At 38.0% G+C, this 22,505-nt stretch overlaps 1 protein-coding gene across 1 annotated transcript; it reads left to right on the forward strand.

Annotated features, from left to right (window-relative positions):
- The first annotated feature begins 274 nt into the window (after positions 1-274).
- On the forward strand, positions 275-10,710 carry LOC117664627 (keratin, type I cytoskeletal 19-like). The gene is made up of 8 exons (XM_034415741.3): positions 275-1,375; positions 2,194-2,276; positions 2,886-3,042; positions 4,757-4,918; positions 5,636-5,761; positions 6,275-6,501; positions 8,763-8,890; positions 10,437-10,710. Exons 1-7 carry the CDS (start codon positions 605-607, stop codon positions 8,872-8,874), a joined length of 1,638 nt encoding a protein of 545 aa, XP_034271632.1. The 5' UTR covers positions 275-604; the 3' UTR covers positions 8,875-8,890; positions 10,437-10,710.
- The last annotated feature ends 11,795 nt before the right edge of the window (positions 10,711-22,505 follow it).

Below are 22,505 nucleotides of genomic sequence, written 5' to 3' on the forward strand. Positions count from 1 at the left end.
CCAGCATCTTAACCACTACATTATGCTGGCCCTCTCATGAAATGTCAAAAATGTGAAGAAAAAAAAAAGAGAGGACTTTGAAAGCATACAATACTTTTAAATGAGAAGTTCATGAGGACTTTTGGCTTAACTCAGGTTGAATTTTACCTCAGGCTTAAATGGCATGAGTCTACATTTTAGTTTCAGGAAAATAATGAGGTTGGATTCGTAAAGAATTGTTTCCTCTTGCAGGCAAAAGAGGCTATTATTCATTGCAGCATTTCTGTTTGTTGCCAACTATACTTCAGAAAAACACACACACTATCTTCCTATTTTTTTTTCCCAGGGAGCTGCTGACATATGCAGCGTCTTCTTTGAAACCCATTGCATCTGCCAGCACCTTGCCTTTGGGAATTTAGCTTTGGTCTGAATAATTACAGCATCCTGTATTATGAGTTTAGAAGGGGGTGTGGGGAGAACCCCAGAAAAGAGCTCTGGCAGAAGAGGTGACACCCTTTGAAAAAAGTATAAATAGAGATAAGTGGGTAGTGGATTCAGCAGTCTTACTTTGTGTCAAGTGGTGCCTCTTGCTTTCAGCTTAGCATTAAAGAACTTCTCTGCCACTATGAGCTGTGGTCCAAGACACACGGTCCTAACAGCTGGGAGAAACAGCAGTGGGAGCTGCAATCTTGGAGTGGGGGTTTCTTCTGTTGGCTCTAGCCGATATACTTCTTGTGGGATAGGCAATGAAAGAGCTAACTTCTCCGGACGGAGTCATCTTGGGGGGAGAAGCCATTTCTCAACTGGCAGCTGCAGTGGGGCATTTGTTGGTGGTGGACATGCTGGGACAAATAGTAGCTTTGTAGCCACGTCTCACATGGGGAATTCTGCTGCTAGAAATGGTATGGTAGGTGGTGCTGGTGGTGGCCATGTAGGTATGGTAGGTGGTATTCCTGGTGGTGTAGTAGGTGGTGCCCATGGTGGCATACCAACTGCTGTGGTTAATGGCATGGGTGGTGTAGTTGGTGCCCCTCATGCTACTATGGTTGGTGCTCCTTGTGGAGTGGTTGGAGGTGTCCCTGCTGGCATGGTAGGTGGCATGGCTCACCCTGGTGTTGTTGGTGGCATGGGTGGTATGGTAACTAATCCTGGAGCAGTTGCTGGATTGATTGGAGAACCTGTTTGTGGAGGTATTTTCTCTAATCTGGATGGGAAGATGACCATGCAGAACCTCAATGATCGCCTGGCCAGCTATCTAGACAAAGTTCGATGCCTGGAAGAGGAAAATGCTGAGCTTGAGTGCCGAATCAGAGAATTTTATGCCAAGCAAGGCCCTCTGTGTGAACCAAAGGACTATGGTCATTACCATCAGCAAATTGAAGATCTTAAAAACCAGGTAGATGCCAATTCTCAATCAATTTTTTTCATAATTTTCACATGCATTTGTTTGGGACAATTGCAGGTAATAAGCATTCCTGCTTAATTAAAGTTCACAATGCCATAAACTTATTTTGCTGATTTCTAATAGTCAGTTTATTCTTCTGATCATCATTAAATTTTGTTAAACATGTTCTTACATTCTAAACTGTGTAGACAGTTTGCTTCCCCAAAATAATGGTGGTAAGGGTTTGGTGATGTTTCCACATTATTCTGTAATTTGGATTCTACAAATGAATGCAGAAATAAGAAACTTTATTTCAAAGGACTATCAAAGGATTATTTATATTAGGTAGCACTCTAAGTTTATCTATAGATGCTGCTCCTACTGTATCATGTTGACATGCTGAGCTAGTGAACCTTTTAGTAATTCAAGATTGTCTTGCTAGCATGGTACAAAGTCATCATGAAATGCAATATCTAATCAATTTTCTGCATGGAAGCAGTCACCAAGGGGAAAAATTAAAGGCACCCCCAAGTTATACAAGTTGATCTTTGGAAGAGGAGGAAATTAGCTATGAATTAACTCCATTTTGGTCACCACTTCCAATAATTTACAAACTGTAGAGGATTCCTACTGACGGGCTTGCTTGATTATTCTTTCATGCTTTCAAATGACAATTCAGATGTAAATGAGCATGTATCTATAAGCTTATGTTACTTCAATGAACATCTGATATAGGTGGCTAAATCTTAATGCTAGAACTTTATATGAAAGGCAAAATCAATGTAGATTCACCAATGGACTTGTATTCCTTCCCCCCCCAATTTATCCAGCTTATCTGTGCAAGTGTGGAGAATAACAAACTTCTTCTGTGCATTGATAACAGCAAACTGACTGCTGATGATTTCAGATCCAAGTGAGTACTTTTCAGTAAATTAAGTGCAGATGTTCTAGAAAATATTTGTTTTACTGAAAGTGCAGGGCTACTTATGGAATTGCCTTGATGGACACTGTGGGTCAAGGCTTTTAGAGGAGAATGTCTTTTATTTCAGGCAATAAGGGGAGAAGAAGAATCTTGCCATTCTCTATTTTTGGGTGTTAACTTCTGTGGTACCACAGTTTTATCTAACTTAGAAATGCTTCAGATTTATGGGACTCAATTTCCAGAATACCTTAGGCAATATGATTATTATTGAGAATTCTGGGAGCTGAAATTCACAAACTTGGGGTTCATCAGAATTGGTAAAGGCTGCTGTAGGACAAGGAAGAGAAAATACAGTTCAATATGCCTAGAATAAGTTGATTTTAGCAATGACATATTATTGACTATTTGGTATCTTTCTGTATTTCTATCTAAAGGTTGCCTAATATGAGATGTGTTTTCCCATTATATGGGGAGGGTGATATTTAAAATCCAAGAAATTCTGTAGTACTGAACTGATTGGATAAATTCTGCAAATTTCCCTTGGCCTATAAGCCAACCAGCAAAACTTTCGTTCCTTTTCTTTTTTCCCTTATGGCTCAGGTATGAGACAGAATGCTGCCTCCGTCAGAATGTGGAGGCTGATATCAATGGACTGCATCAAATCCTGGATCAGCTGACTGCCTGCCGATCTGATCTGGATATACAATGTGAGAACCTGCAAGATGAACTATGCTGCCTAAGGAAAAACCATGAGGAGGTGAGGGTGATCATTTCCTCATTCAATAAAATCTAAATGCATCGTGGAAAATAATAATTACTTTATTAAAAAAGTCAGTAGACTTCTTCCTGGGTCAGAGTTAGAAGCTATAGACCTCTAAATCAATGTTTCCCAGCCATGGATTTTTAACGAAATGGCTGGCTGGGGAATTCTGGGAGTTGATATCTGTACATCTTCAAGTGTCCAAGGTTGAAAAACACAAAGCAGTGTCACTGAACTAAATTAATTCCTCACAAATAACCATCTGATTGCAACTGCTGCAATTAAGCATTGAATGGAGGTTCACAATTTCATCACCTCTATGCTAGGAGGATAGACAATTTTACTGAATTCTATCCAGCAAAAATATCCATATTGCAAAGAATAATCATTAAATGAAGTTTACAAAGATGAACATTAACTAAAACCTCTGAAATAAATATTTGATCAATTTTGCTAATGGGGACATGACAACTAAGGATCTTGCCATTTCACTAATATAGTATACTTGTACACATCATGCACTGTTATTTGCTCAGTGTAGTTCAAGAATTAGCAACACCTGGTGGTACCACTGCATTCTGCATATATATATATATATATATACATATATATGTATGTATGTATGTATGTATGTATGTATGTATGTATGTATGTATGTAATGCTGGGAAAATAATAAATTAGCATTATTAAAGTGAAGTTATTGTTTCACTATTTTTTGTCCATTAAAAATTCATAGCATTTTATGTACCTTTTTCAAAAATGCAAGTATTTTTTTGGTATTTTAAAAATGCACAATTTGAGTTCTACTTAAAAAAACACTAATAAAAACCACTGACGTTTTTTACCTACTTTGCCTAGTGATGTTACCTAGTTTGGGTAATGAAACATCAGCAAGAAAACAACCAAGCTCAGAGGGTACCAAGGACTCTCAAACACTAATATTTACCATTGCTTGCATGGCAATAAAAAGCCTCTAGCAAACAATTTGCACAGATAAACTAGTTGGGGAAGGGGACAATATTTTGTATTCATATGTCTGTGTATATGTGTATTCTAGGACAAAAATTGAAAGATGTTGTTGGACTAATGCCTATCAAATTCAGCCATTCAGGAGAAACAATAATGGAAATGTCTGTGAGATTTTCAGTCATCCAGGTCATGGTTGCCCCAAAGGTGCTTTTTCAAGAGGCAGCTGGACTTTCTGGTTTTTCTTTGAAGATGTTTAGCTTCTCATCCAAGAAGCTTCAGTGCTGAGGAAACTTATTGGATGAGAAGTGAAACTTCTTTAAAGAAAAACTAGAAAGCCCAGCTGCTTCTTGAAAAAGCATCTTTGGGACAATAATGGAAATTGTATTCCAACAACAATCAGAGAGCTACAGGGTCACAAGTCTTCCTTAGTTCAAAACTGGGCCAGCTAGATGCCCTTTCAATCACTGCAGGAAATCTTTCAACTGAACAGCAATATATCCCCAGAGAAATTATCTGCAGATTCTTCCTTTCATTTGCATCATCAATGCCATCGGCATGTTTTAAACAGGGGGACTGCTACAGCCCCAGAAGCAATATAGCTTGCCTCTTTGAAATTGATTTGCCTTTTATAGTTTTCATCAATTTTGGTTAACCAGGTTGTTAGAAAGTTCACTTCGATTAAGGTGGTTTGAGCAGGAAAAGAAATATCTAGATGCCAAGTACTTTCTTTTCTTTGAGTAGGAAATTACCTGCCTGAAGAACCAGACCTCTGGAGATGTCAGTGTGGAAGTGAATGCCTGTCCTGGGCCAGATCTTAAGAAAATCCTGGAGGAGATGAGATGCAAATATGAATCAATGATTGAAGGAAACCGCAAGGAAGTAGAGGCATGGTATGAATCCAAGGTAAGTGAAATATCAGTTTTTCTTAACCTGGAATATATCAGGTGTGCTTGACCAACTCTCATATTCACCAAATAGCATGGGAATTGAATCCCAACATCTATGAGGTCATATAAGATAGCATTGTTTTGTAGATTTTTTTGCTAATAATAATAAAAGCTTTTGATTACTCTGCTGAATCTTAATTGGAGAAAGATGGTTCTGTAAATGAATCCATGAAAGGCTTCATAGGTCATAACCAGCACTTTGAATTGCATCTGGAAGCCAATAGTAAATGATGTAACTAGAAAAGCAGAGGTGTCAACAAGTCTTACCAAGATAAGCCATACCTTGATAAGCTGCAGTTGCTGAGTGGTCTTTAAAGGCAGAAAACACATAGCAGAAGTCCAAATAGAAGGTGATGATGACTCCCAGGTTGTAAACCAAATCTATTTTGGAAGTACAACCCCATCAAAGCAGAAAATCTCTGGAAATGGTTGATTCCTGAACCCCAAACCACTATGGTTGAAACTGAACTTTTTCTTCCCCATCTAAACTCTTACACCTTACAGATGATCATGATAGATAGATAATAGGTCAGCCAGTCAGTCAGTCAATCAGTCAGTCAGTCCAAATCCTCCTTGGAATTTTTTTGTGAAACCTTCTTTGGTAGGATTAACTTGAGAGTTAAACTGTATATATTGCTCAGCTATGTATCTCTCTAAATTTTATGCCTTCCAGATTGAGGAGGTGAATCGTGATGTCTGTACCAGCAGTCAGGAGATTGAAGAAAGCAACAACAAGGTCACTGAATTAAGACGCCAACTACAAGCCCTGGAGATTGAATATGATGCCCAGTGCAGCTTGGTAAGAGACCCAAAGAGTTGCAGGCACTTGGATGGCATAAACTGCAGCAGACAGAGCATTGCTGCATCATGTATATGCAAAACCCACTTTATGTTAGTCATTCTCTCTCATTGCCAGGATATGGGACCTAATCCCCAGGCTCTGTCCTAAAACTAGATCCTCAAATATGCAGCCTTGACCTGCCAGAGAAAAAATGAGACATAAATGCAATAATCCATAAATTATTAACCATAGCTCCATTTCATTTCTGCTAAAATGGAGAAAGCAGGTGGGGGGGGGATGATGGAAGCAGAAACTGGAGATTGCAGATATGATCACAATCAAAGCAGTTGCTAGGTTGCATAAATTACGTGATTAAAAAAAGTTCTTTGCTCTCTCTGTGATCCTTTAAGAAACAGGTTAAACCTTTCATTCAGCTTCATGTTGTACTTTTGCAAATTCTTAGCATCCCTTTAAACCCTAACACCCCACCTCACCCTTTTAACAATGATTGTGTTCTCTTCCATTTGTCAGAGGGACACCCTGGAAGCTTCCCTGGGTGAAACTGAGCTTCGCTATAACAGTCACTTAGCTGAGCTCCAGGAGCGCATCTCCTGTCTGGAACAGCAGTTGGCAGAACTGCGGTCAGAGATGGAATGCCAAAACCATGACTACACAGAGCTCTTGGATGTCAAAAGCCGCTTGGAGAAAGAGATTGCCACCTACCGTGGCTTACTGGAAGGGGGACAGCATGACATTGTGTAAGTAGCATCTAGAAATGATGGGTTCCCAATAAACCCTTGAATGGAAGTTTTAGTTAAAATAAAATAGTAGACTAACCCAGATGATTGGCACTTGGTGAATTGGGGAGACTTGGTACTACAGGATCCAATCTGGGTCATCACCAGGAATAGAGGTTTGATCATCTGAGCTTTTATATTCATGCTGGAGCCCATCTTCAGGCTCTAGCATCTTCAGGGAACTTCTGTCTAGCAGAGAAGTTCCCTGAAGATGGCCTCTAGCATGAGTCTGAAAGCTTGGATGACTAAACCTCTGGTTCCGGTGACTGACCTAGGTTGGATCCTGCAGATTATCCTGGGACATATATATTCACACTTGGTGTTCTTTATGCAGAAGTGCTAGTACAGGGTGACCTATGAATGGGGAAATTTCAGTTGTACCATATTGTTGTTTTAGAAAAAAATTATCATTCTTCCATTTATAGCAATATTACACAAGGGGAGACCCAGAGCACCTATGGCCACCAATATCAGGGAGTGTGGTCTCCAAAAATTGCCACTGAATGATTGATGTTGCAAGATATTACATAAATGCATTAACTTAGAAGTATTTAGATATAGTTTTAAATACCATAAGGATCACATTTAAATAACTTGTTTAAATGTGGTCCTTATTCCTTCTTTGTCTTGGCTCCAGATAACTTTTGGAGGGTGGTCTCCTCATCTTTACTCTTTTCAGGGGTCAATTCCGCAATCTAGAATAGGGAAATGACCATGCTTCTAAAGTTTGGAAATGTTTTCTGAGAGAATGAATGATTGGTGCCTGACAATATTATTATGTTGTTAGGCTGGCAGACAGGTTAGATATGGAAAAATGTATAGATTCCAACCAGCAGGATTGACAGAGGGGACTCCTAAATTCAAGATGATGGTCACATAATCACATCCAGTTTTTTTAACCAATCCACAGCTGTTGCCCCTGATTTCTACTCTTATTCATATATGTATCTTGGGCAGCCTGTTTCGTCTTAAGCCAACTAGCTCTTTGATTTTTGTGATATCGAAAGCAATCTGCAGTCTTTATGAAAGAGCAAAAAATTCTACTAGCAGCTTAGAATTTTCTGTTATCACTGATAATCCTTATCTTGCCATGATGGTCTTTATTCCCATTCACCAAGGTCACCTGTCTTCCTCCACAGTAATGGGTAACAAAGCCGAACAGACTCTATACACTTTGAAACTACCCTTAGATAGTGTTTAAATTAGAGGAAAATAGTGCTTTAACACGGGTACACCTAAGAACGTAATGGACAGGTTTGAGAAAAGAAGAAGGCAGCATCAAGGGGACACAGCAGATATATGATGTTGCCGGGGCACGTTTGCAAGTGATTCAGTGGTGGGATTCAAAATTTTTTACTATGGGTTCTGTGGGTGTGGCTTGGTGGGCATGGCATGGCTTGGTGGGCGTGGCTTGGTGGGCATGGCAGGGAAGAATACTGGAAAACCTCCATTCCCTCCACACTCCAGGGGAAGGTTACTGCAAAATCCCCATTTCCTCCTGATGAGCTGGGACTTGGGAGGCAGAGAATAGATGGGGGCGGGGCCAGTGAGAGGTGGTATTTACTGGTTCTCCAAACTACTCAAAATTTCCATTACTGGTTCTCCAGAACTGGTCAGAACCTGCTGAAACCCACCTCTGAAGTGATTAAAGGTAAGTGGGAAAGACCTCAAGATACTACTGGGAAACTGGATGGTTTCTGACAAGATCCATCTGACAAGGAAGCTGCAATAATAGATTTGCTTTGGGAAAAGGTTTGGACTAATCAGTCTCCAAGATATCTACCAGCCCTTACCATCTATAATTCTGTGATTCTATTTTGGGTTTCTGGCATAATGGATCCAACAAGAGATGAATGATAAATCTCCAGGCATTGCTTTGAAACATGATACTGTATATTTTGCTTCTATTCCTTGGACAAGTGTCCTGACAAAATTCCTGAATGAAAACAAAGTTTTCAGTAGGCTGCAAGGCAAATTTTGTAAGCTGGAATTGTTAGTTCACTTAAGTTTCTGTAGCAAGAAAAGAAGAATGTCCTTTGAGATCCTCCTCTTTTAGCGGATGCCAAGAAGTTCAGGAAATTCTTGCTTTCACCTAATGATCTCTCTAATTAGATGTGAAAACAGCTGATAGCTGTTGGTTGGGTGTCTGTTGCTGAATATTGGTTTCTAGTGAATGATTTGTTTTTAAGTCCTTATCATTTTTCTCTCTCTCCCCTCTACAGTGGTGGTGGAGGAGTCAATAGAACCAGCAGTACATCCTCAAGATCCAATGAAGCTCGGACATCCCACACTTATGTGACCCATTCATGCCATGCAGGCCATTTGCATCACTAGATCACATGAATATGAGGTCAGAAGCATTTTTTTTCCTTGTTTGAAAAAAAGGGTGAAAACAGGGAGGGATTTTGTCATCTATGTCATGTCCTAGGTCAAGGCCTGAGTAAAATGTCAGAGATGAAACCTCAAGAAATTTGAGCTGTAGGTTGTATAAGAATATAGTTGAAAGACTAGAACTGGGTGCAATAATTCATAACTATAATCTCTGATGCAACTTGTTGAATTAAATGAAGCAATGTATAGGTATTCCTCAACTTACAACCATTCATTTAACAACCATTTGAAGTTACAATGGCACTGAAAAAAGTTACTTATGAGCAATCCTGGTACTTATAACTGTCACAGAATCTCCATGGTCATGTGAATTTTTGGGGGGGATGCTTGGCAACTGGCATGAATTTACAATGATTGCAAAATTCCAGGATCATATGATTACCATTTACATCCTTCCCAATGGCTCCTGATGAACAAAGCCAATAAAGGAAGCTGGATTTGTTTAAAAATCTCACGATTCGCTCAACAATGCAGTGATTTGCTTAACAATCATGGGGAAATATATCATAGTATTGGATGCAAGCATTGAACAACTACTTTGCTTTGCAATGGAAATTCTAGTTCCAGTTGTAAATCACCCTGTAAAGACAAATATTCCCATCTGAAGGCTTTCAGTCAGTTCCAAACTAAAACCTATTTTTCATTTATTTCATGGAAAATAAATTTGAAGACCAGCAAGGAGTTAACCATTTAATTTAATTAATTTCTTCATTCACATTTATGAAGCAGGAAAATTTCATACAGCAAGCACCTGCACTCATACTTACTAATTCAGTTTAGACTTGATAGATCTAACAAGACACTTCCTTTTTCAAGTCTAAAGAATGAAATACAGTGAAAAGGGGAAACCTTAAAATCTTAAAACATGTGCCAACAGCAAACAAGGCTGAAAAATTATACGAAAAATATAAATACCTGTTTTTTCAAAAACAGCGAGATGGTCCCATAAGAATGACTAAAAATATTGTTGTTAAACGCAAGTATTTTTTTAACTCCAGCTATGACAATAGCAGCATTATTGAAAAAGCCCTATGGAAAGAGTTCCATAAATAGATGTGAAGCAGGAAGCCTATAGGACATAAGAGAAAGGGCTGTATGGCGAACAAGGTGGCATTCACATACACCTCCTTTCTCCTTTCTGGGTATGGTCCACTTTAGCCTTTTGAATATCTTAAAACTCCCATCTGTTTGTAACAGTATCTTTCTCTGAACTGAATGACAACTGATGGAAAATATACTGGCCATGAAAACACTCTCTTCAGTAAATTTCCTGAAACATATCAAGAGCAAGGACGGCAGTATTTGAAAACAGTTTTCTTTCAGTCCCCTAACTTCAAACCAGCCACACCCAGTTGAGTCTTCTTGTATGGATGTTGGGAGGTTCCAAAATATATTGCATGTTACTTAAACTGTCTGAAATTTTCTATTGGTTTGAGCACTTATGTACAGTAGCGCTGGAATCTCTTTCTTTCTAGTAATTTCATCTTGTTTCTCTTTATCTTCAGACAACTGCAGGAGAAGGCACAGAGGGTCCCTTGCCCCCAATGAAGCATTCCTGATATTTCTTTCAACCTTCTGTCGCTTTACTATCCCATGGTATTTTCAAAGCGGATGTGAGGGCGTCCACTCCACTATCTCCTGCTGAGTCTTTCCCATTTTTCTGCAACATAGCATTGTTTTTTACCTAATAAGTATCAGTGCCGTGGTTGCCTATCCTCTGACCACTGAAAACAACAAAAATGTCCAAAATAAATCTGCTTTGCTCTTGTTGACATCAAAGTCCTGTGTGTATTAGATGTGTCTTTTCTTATCAAAAGTAAAACACATTAATAAGACCAACCATCAAGTCACCTTAAGAAAAAAAAGTAGCTTAAGACTTTCATAGCATATCAGTTCCTTGACTAAGAATAACAAAAAGATATAAACTGTAATATATTTGCACCTGTACAAAATATATGGATATTTATCTTGTAAATTAACAAGAAACTTAGAATACACATGTCTATTAATATAGAACAGAATATAGGCCATAATACAATCAATTGGTTTCCATACATATAGTCACTGTGTTTCCAGAACTGGGAAACAGGAGTTATCTTTCATACTAGACTGATGCTCAAAGTAAGTCTTTCAGGCAGAAATTCAAGGACATGGCCCTTGATAAACTAGTTTTACTACAGATACAAGAAAAGTTGTTAGTGAAGAAATCTAGCAAGTGCAAAGTCTAATGTACAAACCATGTATGTAGCAGAAGAAAGGTTCAAGACTCATGTCTTTCTCTACCACCCATACAGCAGATGGGATCGAGAGCTGCTTGTTTTTTGATGGGACAAGGAGTTGAAACCCATTTATGGTTACTATAATGGTTCATTCAGGTCTCAGGATCTCCTATCTACCTTTCACACTATTCTGGCTGAAATACTGATCCTCAGGCCCTGGGATTGCAGTTCACAGATGCCTGGTGAAAACAGAGCAGCCTGTTAGCTTCGGGTTTTTGCAAAGTTATCACTTCCTGACTTTTCATCCTTTTTAAAAAAAATTGGCTAAAAACAAATGTACAATAGCCATATTGGAGTCAACACAACAGCAGATGCAAGAAACTGCACTTACCACTCCTTCCCTTTTTTCCCTTGTTTCACACCACTACCTCCTAAAATGTGCAGAATAACAGATTTTCAGATTTTGTTTAAAAGGACACTAAGATTTTGTGCTAGCAGCAGGAAAAGACAGCTAACCATCTGGTCTATGTTCCCTTGGAGATACAGGATCTAAAATTAACCCAACTACCTGCTATGTATCTGCTGACTGGGATTTGTTGTTCAAAAAGGTTTGTTACCTCCACTCAGTTAAGCCTGTGGTACAAACAGGTCCTAATAATTGACTATAATCTTGAATAACTTGAGCCCATTGATTTCACTGATTAACTTTGGATCCAATCCATTGATTTATTCAGCTTTTACCTAGAAGAAATTGTTGGTGCATTTCCCCAAATGAGCAGAATGAAGAGAAAGATCTTAGAATTTTGGGAATACGCCTTTAATTGCTTGCTTTCTCATGCCTAGAAATAAGATGAACCCAGCAACATGAAGATGGGAACTAAAACTGGGGTTGCCACAATGTTTCCATGATTCCATAAATAACAAAAGAAAATTCAAAAACTGATTATTAGGAACAATGTAACTCTCAGTCTCAGGGGATCAACATTCTTAGTCACCATTTTTGGGGAGCAACATTGAAAATATTTTATTGCATGCATTCTTCATTTGTGTTTTGATTCACAAATAGTAATTTACATTTCTTGAGAGTACAAACAACATCAGGGTACAAAAATTGGATTACTGGTAGGTGGCAACAAGCAATTAGAACTTTATGTATCTGATGCCATTTAGTGGCCATCTGCATTTTTGCAATCTAACTATAATAGCCTTAAGGGAAATATCTACATGAATTTTCATGTAGACTCCTAGAAAGAATTCAGAAACTGATGGCAAAAAATAATGACTTTAACTCAAGAAGGAAGAATGAGAAGTTGAGCAAAATCCAAAATGACAGAGTCATCTTACTCTAGCTTCTTAAACTGCTAAGTGACCAAATATAGCAGACCTTTGTTTCTTTAATAGTGACCTTATGACATTGTTTGATTGATTGATTGATGAATGGATGGATGAAAAGAAAACTATTCTGTACATTAATAGACATAGATATAGGGAGTTTGAAGGACTGAAAAAAGGGTCACAAAACATATAACTGTGTACAACCAAAGCAGGCAGTAGAATGTTTTATAGAAATCACTTCAAAATTGGAGAATAAAATGGCAAATGTAGTTCAAGATAAATATGAAATAATGTAATTTGAAGCAAAGCATATTCCTGCTTTTACATATTTTTATTTTCAGACATTTGCTGAGACGACGGAATCTTGTGGCATAAGTGGCTTATTCAGTACAAATGTTGACCAAGATATCATTTCAGTGAAAAGGCAAAGTCAGTGCTGAGATTCCATGATGACCACAGGGCGAAACCTACCACTGTTAGGTGCAGCTTATAGGCATGGAATTCACTATTTTAGCTTCAAAAAATCTAGATGATGAGAGGTGTGGTCACAGCCTCAGCTCTGCCCCTTTTGTGTATGTGTGTGATGCTGATTAAGTACAGTAGCCAGCATTTTGCAAATTACGATTTCCCCAAAGGATATTGTTGTAGGGAATCATAAAAGGAAGATTAAAAAAAATAAAACTGACCATTATTCTATCCTGTTCTCTTTGTGGAACTTGCTGCGGACATTTCAACAATCTTGGAGGGGATAGAAAGTTGAATAGATAAATCTTTTACTCTGAAACAACAGCTTTTCAAAGTTGAGGAGAAGGGATAATGGATAATGAAAGTGAGTGATCCCAACTGAGGCCTTCATATGTAGGGGAGGATTTGTGGGTTGGGTGCCAGTGGTGGGTTTCACTTACGGTTGCTACTGGTTCGCTCGTGTGCACACCACTACTGCGCATGCACAGAAGCTTCTGCGCATGCACAGAGTGCATTTGATGACATCCGGGCAGGTGGGCGGAGTCTCCTGCCACCACTGCTACCAGTTTACCCGAACCGGGGCAATGGTAGCAACCTACCACTGTTAGGTGCAGCTTATAGGCGTGAAATTCACTATTTTAGCTTCAAAAAAATATAATTGCAATCTGAAATTTTTAAAGAATATCTTTACCTTTTATGAAGTTATAGTGCTTCAGAAGTCTGATGCATCCTTTTCAGACAAACTGGTTCACAACGATAACATTAATCATTAAAACTCATCTTGAGACTACTCCAAAATAAATTTTCCTGCAATTAACATGCTTCACTTATGGCTATTTATCAGAACCTTTCCATTTTAAGTATGAAAAAAAAAGCAAACAAAAAATAGGCAGTTAAATTGTACAGCATTAAAATGCTAAATTTTAGAATAGCACATGAAGGAAGCAGATTAATTTACAGGTTATGCAAATCCTAGCTATTGAATAGTCAAATCACTTTGTTCCTAATAAAGGCTTTGCTGACCAAACCTGAAAGGTAATTTAGTCAATTCTGGGGAATACTGAAGTGTCAGCTGTCTGACAAAGCACATTTAATAAGCATTGCAAAATGACATTCTTCATTCACCCTAAATTTAGGTCATCAACTTGCCTGCAAGGCAGCTCATGAAACTGATTCAGCAAGATAAATATCAGCATATCATCATTGTCATCATCGTCATCCTTTTTTGTTTTCATCATCGCCATTGTCATCCTCATCACCACTCCATTTGTTATGGGCCATAGATGCATATAAATTAATGCATACCCCTTATTCTAATCTCTCCTCAGGTATCCAGAGAATAGGAAAGTAATCAGCATCATACTTGAAAGCAGAGTTTCCAATGGATGAAGTTTATAATGACACAAGAAAATGTAACAATCTTAGCTTTGGAGCTCACCCATTTTGCTCTATGCCAATGAAAAAGAAATCAAGTGTTGGGAAAAGCAAGATGTTCTTAATGCTTTGGAGAACGTCTGGGAAAAATCAAGGCTTGTTCCACTAAACTGGCTTAACAGAAAATACTTCCTATCACCAGAATACTAAGTAGCATGAGATTTGCATATTTTGGCTTTATATTACAGCTTAAAATATAAGGCGTCTTCCCAAATTTCAAAAGTCTGAGGTGTGCAAAATGTTTGGAGTTACTTGAATCCTTGGGGGTTGCCCACCCTTGTTGAAATGGATCTACAGTGAAGATTGCAGGAATTATGGGATCAGAAGTAGCTGTAGCACAGAAACTGATGGCTTCTGAATGAAGACCAGAACATAAAGTTATGGAGCTGGACAGAAAGTAAAATTCATAGGTACTGTAATATACTACTGGATAAGGCATAGTTTTATTGGTCAGAATAACATACCACAAACTGATCAAACACTTCCTTGTCTTCTACTTCCTATACACACAGAGATAGTTAAACACCAAGTGAAAAGGCACAGAGAATTGATTTACTTTGATCTCAAACATTTTGTTTCCCAAGACAAATGTCAAGAGGATCCTTCCCCAGTGCATGTAAAAAAGCTAACTGGACCAGCAGTTTAATTTTTTTTCAACATGGGGATCAGAAGACATCCATCCCTGTATCAGATAACTGGTGATAGTTTAGGAGGCTCCAGGTCAATGGAATGGGGCACATCTTCTCTTACTTTACCTCTCAAAATTTGTCAGCTGACTGAGTGAGCAACTGACTCACTTGATTTTTTTTTTATTTAAAGGTAGGGATAGCACTGTATGCTTTAATTCAGAATGATGATTAACCAAACCCTTTCAAGTTATGGGCTCTGAAGCATTAGTAAATACAACGGCTAAGATTCTTATCTTTAACAGCATATAAAATTATACATATCATGAATAGACATACACCCAAAGCAAAACAAAATGGCACACTCTATAATTAAGTCTTAATATTTATAATTCTGCTCTCTTTCACATTAGTTTCATTTCTAACAGAGGTGGATCATCCATGAGTCATCCATGACCACAGCTGTCTACTGGCCCCCAAGGCAATTTCTGGTGTCTCTAGAGACTCCAAGTTCATACAACAGTATGAAGTAAAAATTGACTGATTTTTTTTTTGCAATGCACCTTTCATTTTTTTAAAATGGGCACTAGACTGCTCAAATGATCAAAAAGAAATATCTTTCAACAAAGCAGATGAAAAACAAAAGGAAAGAAGAAGGACAGACAATTCTGTTCTGCTTTCAGTTGCCATCTGTATCAGCTATGACTGCTGAAGGAAAAACATACTCTAGAAAATCATTTAAATGTTCTTGAAAATGAATGCATCCCTAAAGAGTGTTGCAGACTCCTGTGAGAAAAACAGCAAGATGAGAAGCTTCTGCAGTCCTAATAAAATAATAATAATAATTTATTACATTTATTCACTGCCTAATTCCTGGTGACTATGGCAGTGGTGGGTTTCAAATTTTTTTTTACTACCGGTTCTATGGGTGCGGCTTTGTGGATGTGGCATGGCTTTGTGGGAATGGCATGGCTTTGTGGGTGTGGCTTTGTGAGTGTGGCAGGGGCAGGATACTGTAAAATCTCCATTTCCTCCCCAATCCAGGGGAAGGTTACTGCAAAATCCCCATTTCCTCCAGATCAGGTGGGACTCGGGAGGCAGAGAATAGATGGGGGTGGGGCCAGTCAGAGGTGGTATTTACCGGTTCTCCGAACTACTCAAAATTTCCACTACCGGTTCTCCAGAACTGGTCAGAACCTGCTGGAACCCACCTCTGGACTATGGGCAGAGAGAAATGTTTTGAAACACTTCCTTTTGGATGCATTGGCAATTTTGTTTTGTCCATTTGGAAGATATCCATTTGTATATTTAGCCAGAATATGAAAACAATTTGAGAATGAGAGAAAAACCATGTGAAGTATGAATTAGAACATGTTGGTTAATAATATTTGACAATTAAAAGTTTATTAAAGAAACACTGAACAACCACATTATTAAACATTTCAAAAACTGCAGCCCTAAGTATTTCCATGTTTTGGCTATGCAGTCTGGACTATAATGAATACCTGAATTAACTGAACCTACAATAAAGAATTAATTTAATGGATCTCTCTGTATATTCTACATACCAAACAAATTAAAAAACCACCTTATTTTTTCCGCTGTGTTAATTTCTAGCTTGCATTATCTTCCTGCACACATTAGAGTCATGGAAAATGTCTTCATCAGAGGATGCCTGCTAGGCAATGTGCAAATCTTGCAAGTTAAGAAGATGACAAATAACAAGATAAAAGCGATGTTGAACAAGCTTTGCCCAAGCTTTGCTAGTGATACCACTATTATGAAATCCAAGAACTGCTTATCGAAAAGGTCCTACTCAAGGGCTGGATGTATTTCTCAAGCATATCCTGCAAGTAGAAGATGCTGCAAAGTATTGCAGTGCAGATATTCATCTTCATGGTTTCAACCAAGCTTCTTTTCTGGTCTTTCAGACCCTATGCCATTTATGTGAATTTGGCCAGTCACATGCTCTCTCTTAGTCCGAAAAGGTGGCAACAGCAACCACTTCTGAAAAAAACATTCCCAAGAAAATTTCATGGACTTGTCCATGTAGTTACCAGAAATCTGAAAGTAATATTAATCAAGGAAAACTATCTTATTTAAAATGGAAAATATTGAGTAAATTCCTTTTGTTTAAAAAAAAAAAGAAAAGAAAAAAGGGAACTACTGATCATGATTGGGGCTAAATTGAGATGGTAGGAGATGAAGGTTGCAGAATTTGTCAAGGTATCTCTATCTTTCCATCGCTACCATCTCCTTAAAATTGATGTGCAAGAGCCAAACAAGGGCTTAAGTATTTTCTGATGACATCGACAGCCAAATCAAGTCAACCCAGTTTTTATTGTTCAGCTAATAATGAACAATAAAAACTCTCCCAGAATTTTTAGTTAATTTAATACAATAACTGGTTAGAGTAATCGGAAATATTGCTATTGCACATGATGTTGCCTCAAAAATGGCACTCTCTGGATAGCCTGAGAAGGGGATGAGGAAAACTTGACTCACCAAAATGAACATATTAACAATTTCTCTAGGGAGCTTGCACAGAAATCCAGGAATCTGGTAATTCCTGTTGGGGTTTCCTGTTGGGTGGTGGTTTTTTTTTTAGCAAGGTTCTTTTAGGATGTTTAATTTCAATAGTAAAGAAACATCAAAGATAACCTTGTACACAGAAATGGAAGAAGAAAATACTAGTAGGATACAGTAATATAGAGAATGAGGTAAGAGAGGAAGAACATTTTGGTCTGGTCTCTGCTGCAACAAAGTGCTATAGTAGTTGGACCTTACTTGATTTTTTTTTTTTGCCAGATAATTAATATATTTTTAAGGGCAGAAGGTGAAGGAGTACAAGAAAAGCAAAAAGTTGTTAGGAGAACTATTTAAATAGGTAGGCAGGTACAAACACTACGTGGATGAATGGATGGATGAATGAATAGATGAATAGAGAAATAGAGAAGTGCAGGAAGATGCCATGAAAAGGAAACATGGGTAAAATGGTATTTATAAAAAGAAAGAAATTTTGGAGATGTAAAACAGCTCAAGACCTGATAATGGATATAATATAATTTGGCAGTTAATGTGGCCTTTAAGTGACAATGTATATATTTCCAAGAACAACAATCCTAGAAAATAGGAACCTGGAATGTCATATAGGCTAAGTGGCTTCCTGTAAACAGTTAGTCAATTCCACTAGTGTTGTGGCTTATGCAAAGAAAGACATTATGTGAATGCCTGTCCTTCCATACAGCCACTCCTCTACACCAATTATAATTCCCAGACTCTCCCTTCCTTGCCCAGAGGATCTTTTCATCCATAATTTCATTTTTGTGCTGGTTGATCTTTGCTGAGTTTATATTTGTGGAATGATTTGAGTATTTTCCTAAGGGAGCGGCAAAGCTCAGGAATTGTCTGTACAGCAGAGTTTCTGCTCCAGCATGGATTTCCTTGTAGGCTCTTATTTAAACTACCAGGCTCTTTTAGTGCCTCAGACAATCAAGCAGCTGAATAGCACTTGAAGTATCTTAGTACTTCACGAGAGATCTTTTATTAGCAAACTATTAACATCAGGCAACTGGTGCACAACTTAGAGCGCTTGTCAATGACAGTTAATTTTTTTTAAAAAAGGAAAGGAAAATAAGAAAGTGCAAAGTTTCTGATGGTAGGGGTTTCCTCCCAATTCAAGGTATAAAAAGAGCAAGTTTTTCTAAAAGCCATGTACAAGTCTATCTTTATATTTCAAATGTTAATATGAAAAGAGAATCAAAAAGACTGACTCTTGGTGGCAAATCCCAACCTTAAAAGAATACAAATAATAATCTGAGCCCCATTGCTGTAGTAGCTTATTAACTTGAATCTCAACCAACTGGGTGTCAGGGTATACAAATTGAGAAATATGATCCCAGTGCCTAAGAGCAACTCTTCGCCTGCTGAGGGTTTTTAGACATCGTTCATTCGTATGTGATGGAAAATCATTTTTCCTGTATTTAGCATGCTAAAAGCATGGAATGGGTTGTGTTACTGGAGAGTTGGATCATTGCAATTGTTTCTAAAATAGCCTTTAAAAAAGCAAACTGAGAAGCATTCCAGATTTTAGCATCTGGTACAGGTGTTTTGCTATGATGACATGTATTATGCTTTTGGTTAGATACAGTATATGTATGCATGAACTCATGCTCTTATAAATGTCTGCCAGTATAATTTTATTTTGCAAATTATTGTTTATGTCCTTGGTTTTTGGTGATGCATTTCCTTCTTTGGTTAGGCAGTAGAAGTAGCCACTTTTATCAACTCAAAGGTGGCTAAAATATTTCAAAGGGGAGGGGGAAACACGTAAAACAATGTGCAAAAGACACTGCTAAAAGCATCAGTCCTTGGCTTATCACATTACTTAGGAAAGGGTCACCTGCCTTTCAAGGGTGGTGAATTGTAACTAAACAGGCTAGTAACATGTTAGTTAGATCTGTTAAAAACTGTAGGACTATTGTATCCTATCTATAAAATGCTTCTTGTGCTGAGAGCTATAAAAAGTGCTTATGACACAGCCTAGATTTGCATATATTCCATATTCCAATACAGCATCAAAAATAATGATTTTTGAAATCTACATTAACCTTGCCTTTGTTATACAAGTATCCATGCCACTCAAATCGCAGGCCAAATCTTTTATATCTCAGAAATATCTATTATTTCATCCAAACCAAATAACAAGCTGCAACATACAATTTTAGATCAAATAAACCCTTTCTTCCTTTCTCCTTTGCATCTTGCCATGCAAGTTTTGGTGTATTTGGATCTTTTCCCACGTAAAATTGAGATTATCTTGGCAACATTTCGATGAGGTCCCAAGATACTTCAATCTTACACGGGAAAAGACCCGAATACACCAAAATTTAACCCTGACTGGAAAAGTATTTTATATATAATGGCAGTATAGAAATAAAATTATTATTATTATTATTATTATTATTATTATTATTATTATTATTATTATTATATGTTTTCTTTTCTTTTCGTAGGTCTTTATGTGTATTTCTCTTTAGCCAGGTTCTTCCTACATAAACCAAGATTTTTATGCAGCCCTAGTTCAGTTATATATATATGTAAAAAGTTAAAATCTCGGGTGTTTTCCCACGTCATTAAAAGTCTGTTAGTTAAAATGCTTAAAATCTTAAAACCCTGGCTAAATTCCCAGCTCAAAATCCTCTAAAATCCTAACAAAACACTCTGTAAGGTCTTTTAAAACTTTGGCTAAAATCCTACCAACACTTTAAAAGTTTTTTGGCAACGTTTCGACAAACTCTCTAACTTGTCATCATTGGGCCCCTACTTTCAGTTTCGAAGCTGTGGATATGCTGCGAGGTCGGAGTTGTCGCTTTTCTCTGTTCGCTGCTGCTGACGTATGCTGGTTAGTCTGCAACTCTGTGTCTTGATTGGCGGGCAACCGTTTTTTCTCCTGCTTCTTTATCATAGCTGTAGCCTGACTGCATGTCAGAGGCCCAGCTTTCTCTGGTTCTCTATTACTAACTGTCAACTGCAAAGAGGGAAGGATTCTGGAAGGCATCACAATACCACTGGTTGCCTGTTGAGATCTCAGCCTATCTTCTGGCTCGGTTCTCTCCTCTCCCTGTTGCTAGCTATCAGCTGCAAAGAGGGAAGGATTCTGGCAGGCATCACGACACCACCTGTTGCCTGTTGGGATCTCTGTCTATCATCTGATGTTAAGACTTGAGTTTCCCTCAGTGCAGGTCTCCAAATACTTGATAACCTAGAAGCATCATCTCGTCTATTCATATTCTGCAGCCTGTTTTCAATTTTGATAGTCTCCCTAATTATTCTCTTATTAAGATGTTCCTCTTTCCTCACCACTGTTCTAGTATTGTTGAAGTTGTATATTATGTCCAGTGGCCTTCATGTGTTGTACCAAAGGAGAAGTTCGTTCTTCTTTTTTCACTGCATTTTTGTGTTCTTCTAAATGCACACTTATTCGTCTGTTCGGCTGTCCAATATAAGATGACTGACAGAAGGCACATGGCACCTCGTATACCCCTTGATTTTCCAGCTCAATTTTATCCTTGGGGTTTCTCAACATAATCGATATTTTTCTATCTGTGCGGAACACTGTTTTTATTTTTTGTTTCTGTAGTATCTTACCAATTTTATCAGTGATCCCTTTTATATAGGGCAGGATGGCTTTTCCCATATTCTGTTCTTCTTCTTGGGTTTTGCAAGAAAAAAAAAGGAATTAATGGCAACCCATTTGCCATTAATACCTCTGTGAGAGTCTGAAGCTCTTTTTGTACATGTGCCTCATCTGCTAGGCATTTAGTTCTAGTAATTAAATTTTTTGCCACTGAATTTATTTGCGAGGGATGGTGGTGTGAGTGTGCGTTTAGGTATCTATTTGTGTGTGTCTTCTTTTGGGAGACACTATGTCCTAGGGTGCCGTCAGTTCTCTTATATATTAATACATCTAAGAATGGGAGTTGATTTTCACTCTCCATTTCCATAGTGTCTTCGGATGCATGTTATTCAAGTGTGCTAGAAAATTGTTTAGCTTGTCTTTTCCATGGGGCCAGATGACAAACGTATCATCTACGTATCTGAGCCATAATTTTGGTTTATAAGTGGTTTATTCCAATGCCCTAATTTTTAATCCCTCCATGAACAGATTGGCAATAACTGGGGAGAGCGGTGATCCCATTGGTGCCCCTTGTATTTGTTTATATCTTTGCCCTTTGTACATGAAATAGGTGTTAGATAGGCAATGCTCTGCCAATTCTATGATGTGGTTTGGTGGTTGGTATTTATTTTTGATCGTAACAGGTACTTGGATGAATAATGAGACCACATCGAAGCTTACAAGTAGGTCACCCTGCTCTATGCGTTGGTTTCTCAGAATTTCTATGAGATGATATGAGTTCTGCACATAGGAAGCAATTGATTTTGCAAATGGTTGTAGTTGTTTGGCTAAGTATCTAGCCAAGTTTTGTAGCGGAGAGCCTATAGAGCTGACTATAGGTCTGAGGGGTATGCCTTCTTTATGTATTTTTGGGAGGCCATATAGTTTTGGACATTTCGATGACTTCTCTCTGGGAATGATTGTTTGTTGAACTTCTTTATCTATGGGACTGGCCTTTATCTTGGTTTTGGTAGTTTTTTCTAAATATGTGGTTGAGTCATTACTTAAGGGTTTATATGTGACATCTTGGAGGAGCTCGAGCAACTTTTTGTCGTAATCCACCATATTCATTATCACCGTGGCATTGCCTTTGTCTGCGGGCAGTATGATTATACTGTCATCCTTTCTTAGTTCCTGCAATGCTCTGTATTCTTCTCTTGGGCAAATTACTTTTAGGGGGTTTACTAGTGCAAATAATGTTAGTAACCTCATGTCTAATTTTATCACCATCCTCAACGTTAAGTTTTGTTAAGCTGGCTTCCACTTCACATATTATTGTTTCTATAATGAAGCAGGAGAAAAAATGGTTGCCGGCCA

This window comes from Pantherophis guttatus, chromosome 4 (assembly GCF_059756535.1).
Source record: "Pantherophis guttatus breed Tessera chromosome 4, ASM5975653v1, whole genome shotgun sequence".
Taxonomy (NCBI): Eukaryota; Metazoa; Chordata; class Lepidosauria; order Squamata; family Colubridae; genus Pantherophis; species Pantherophis guttatus.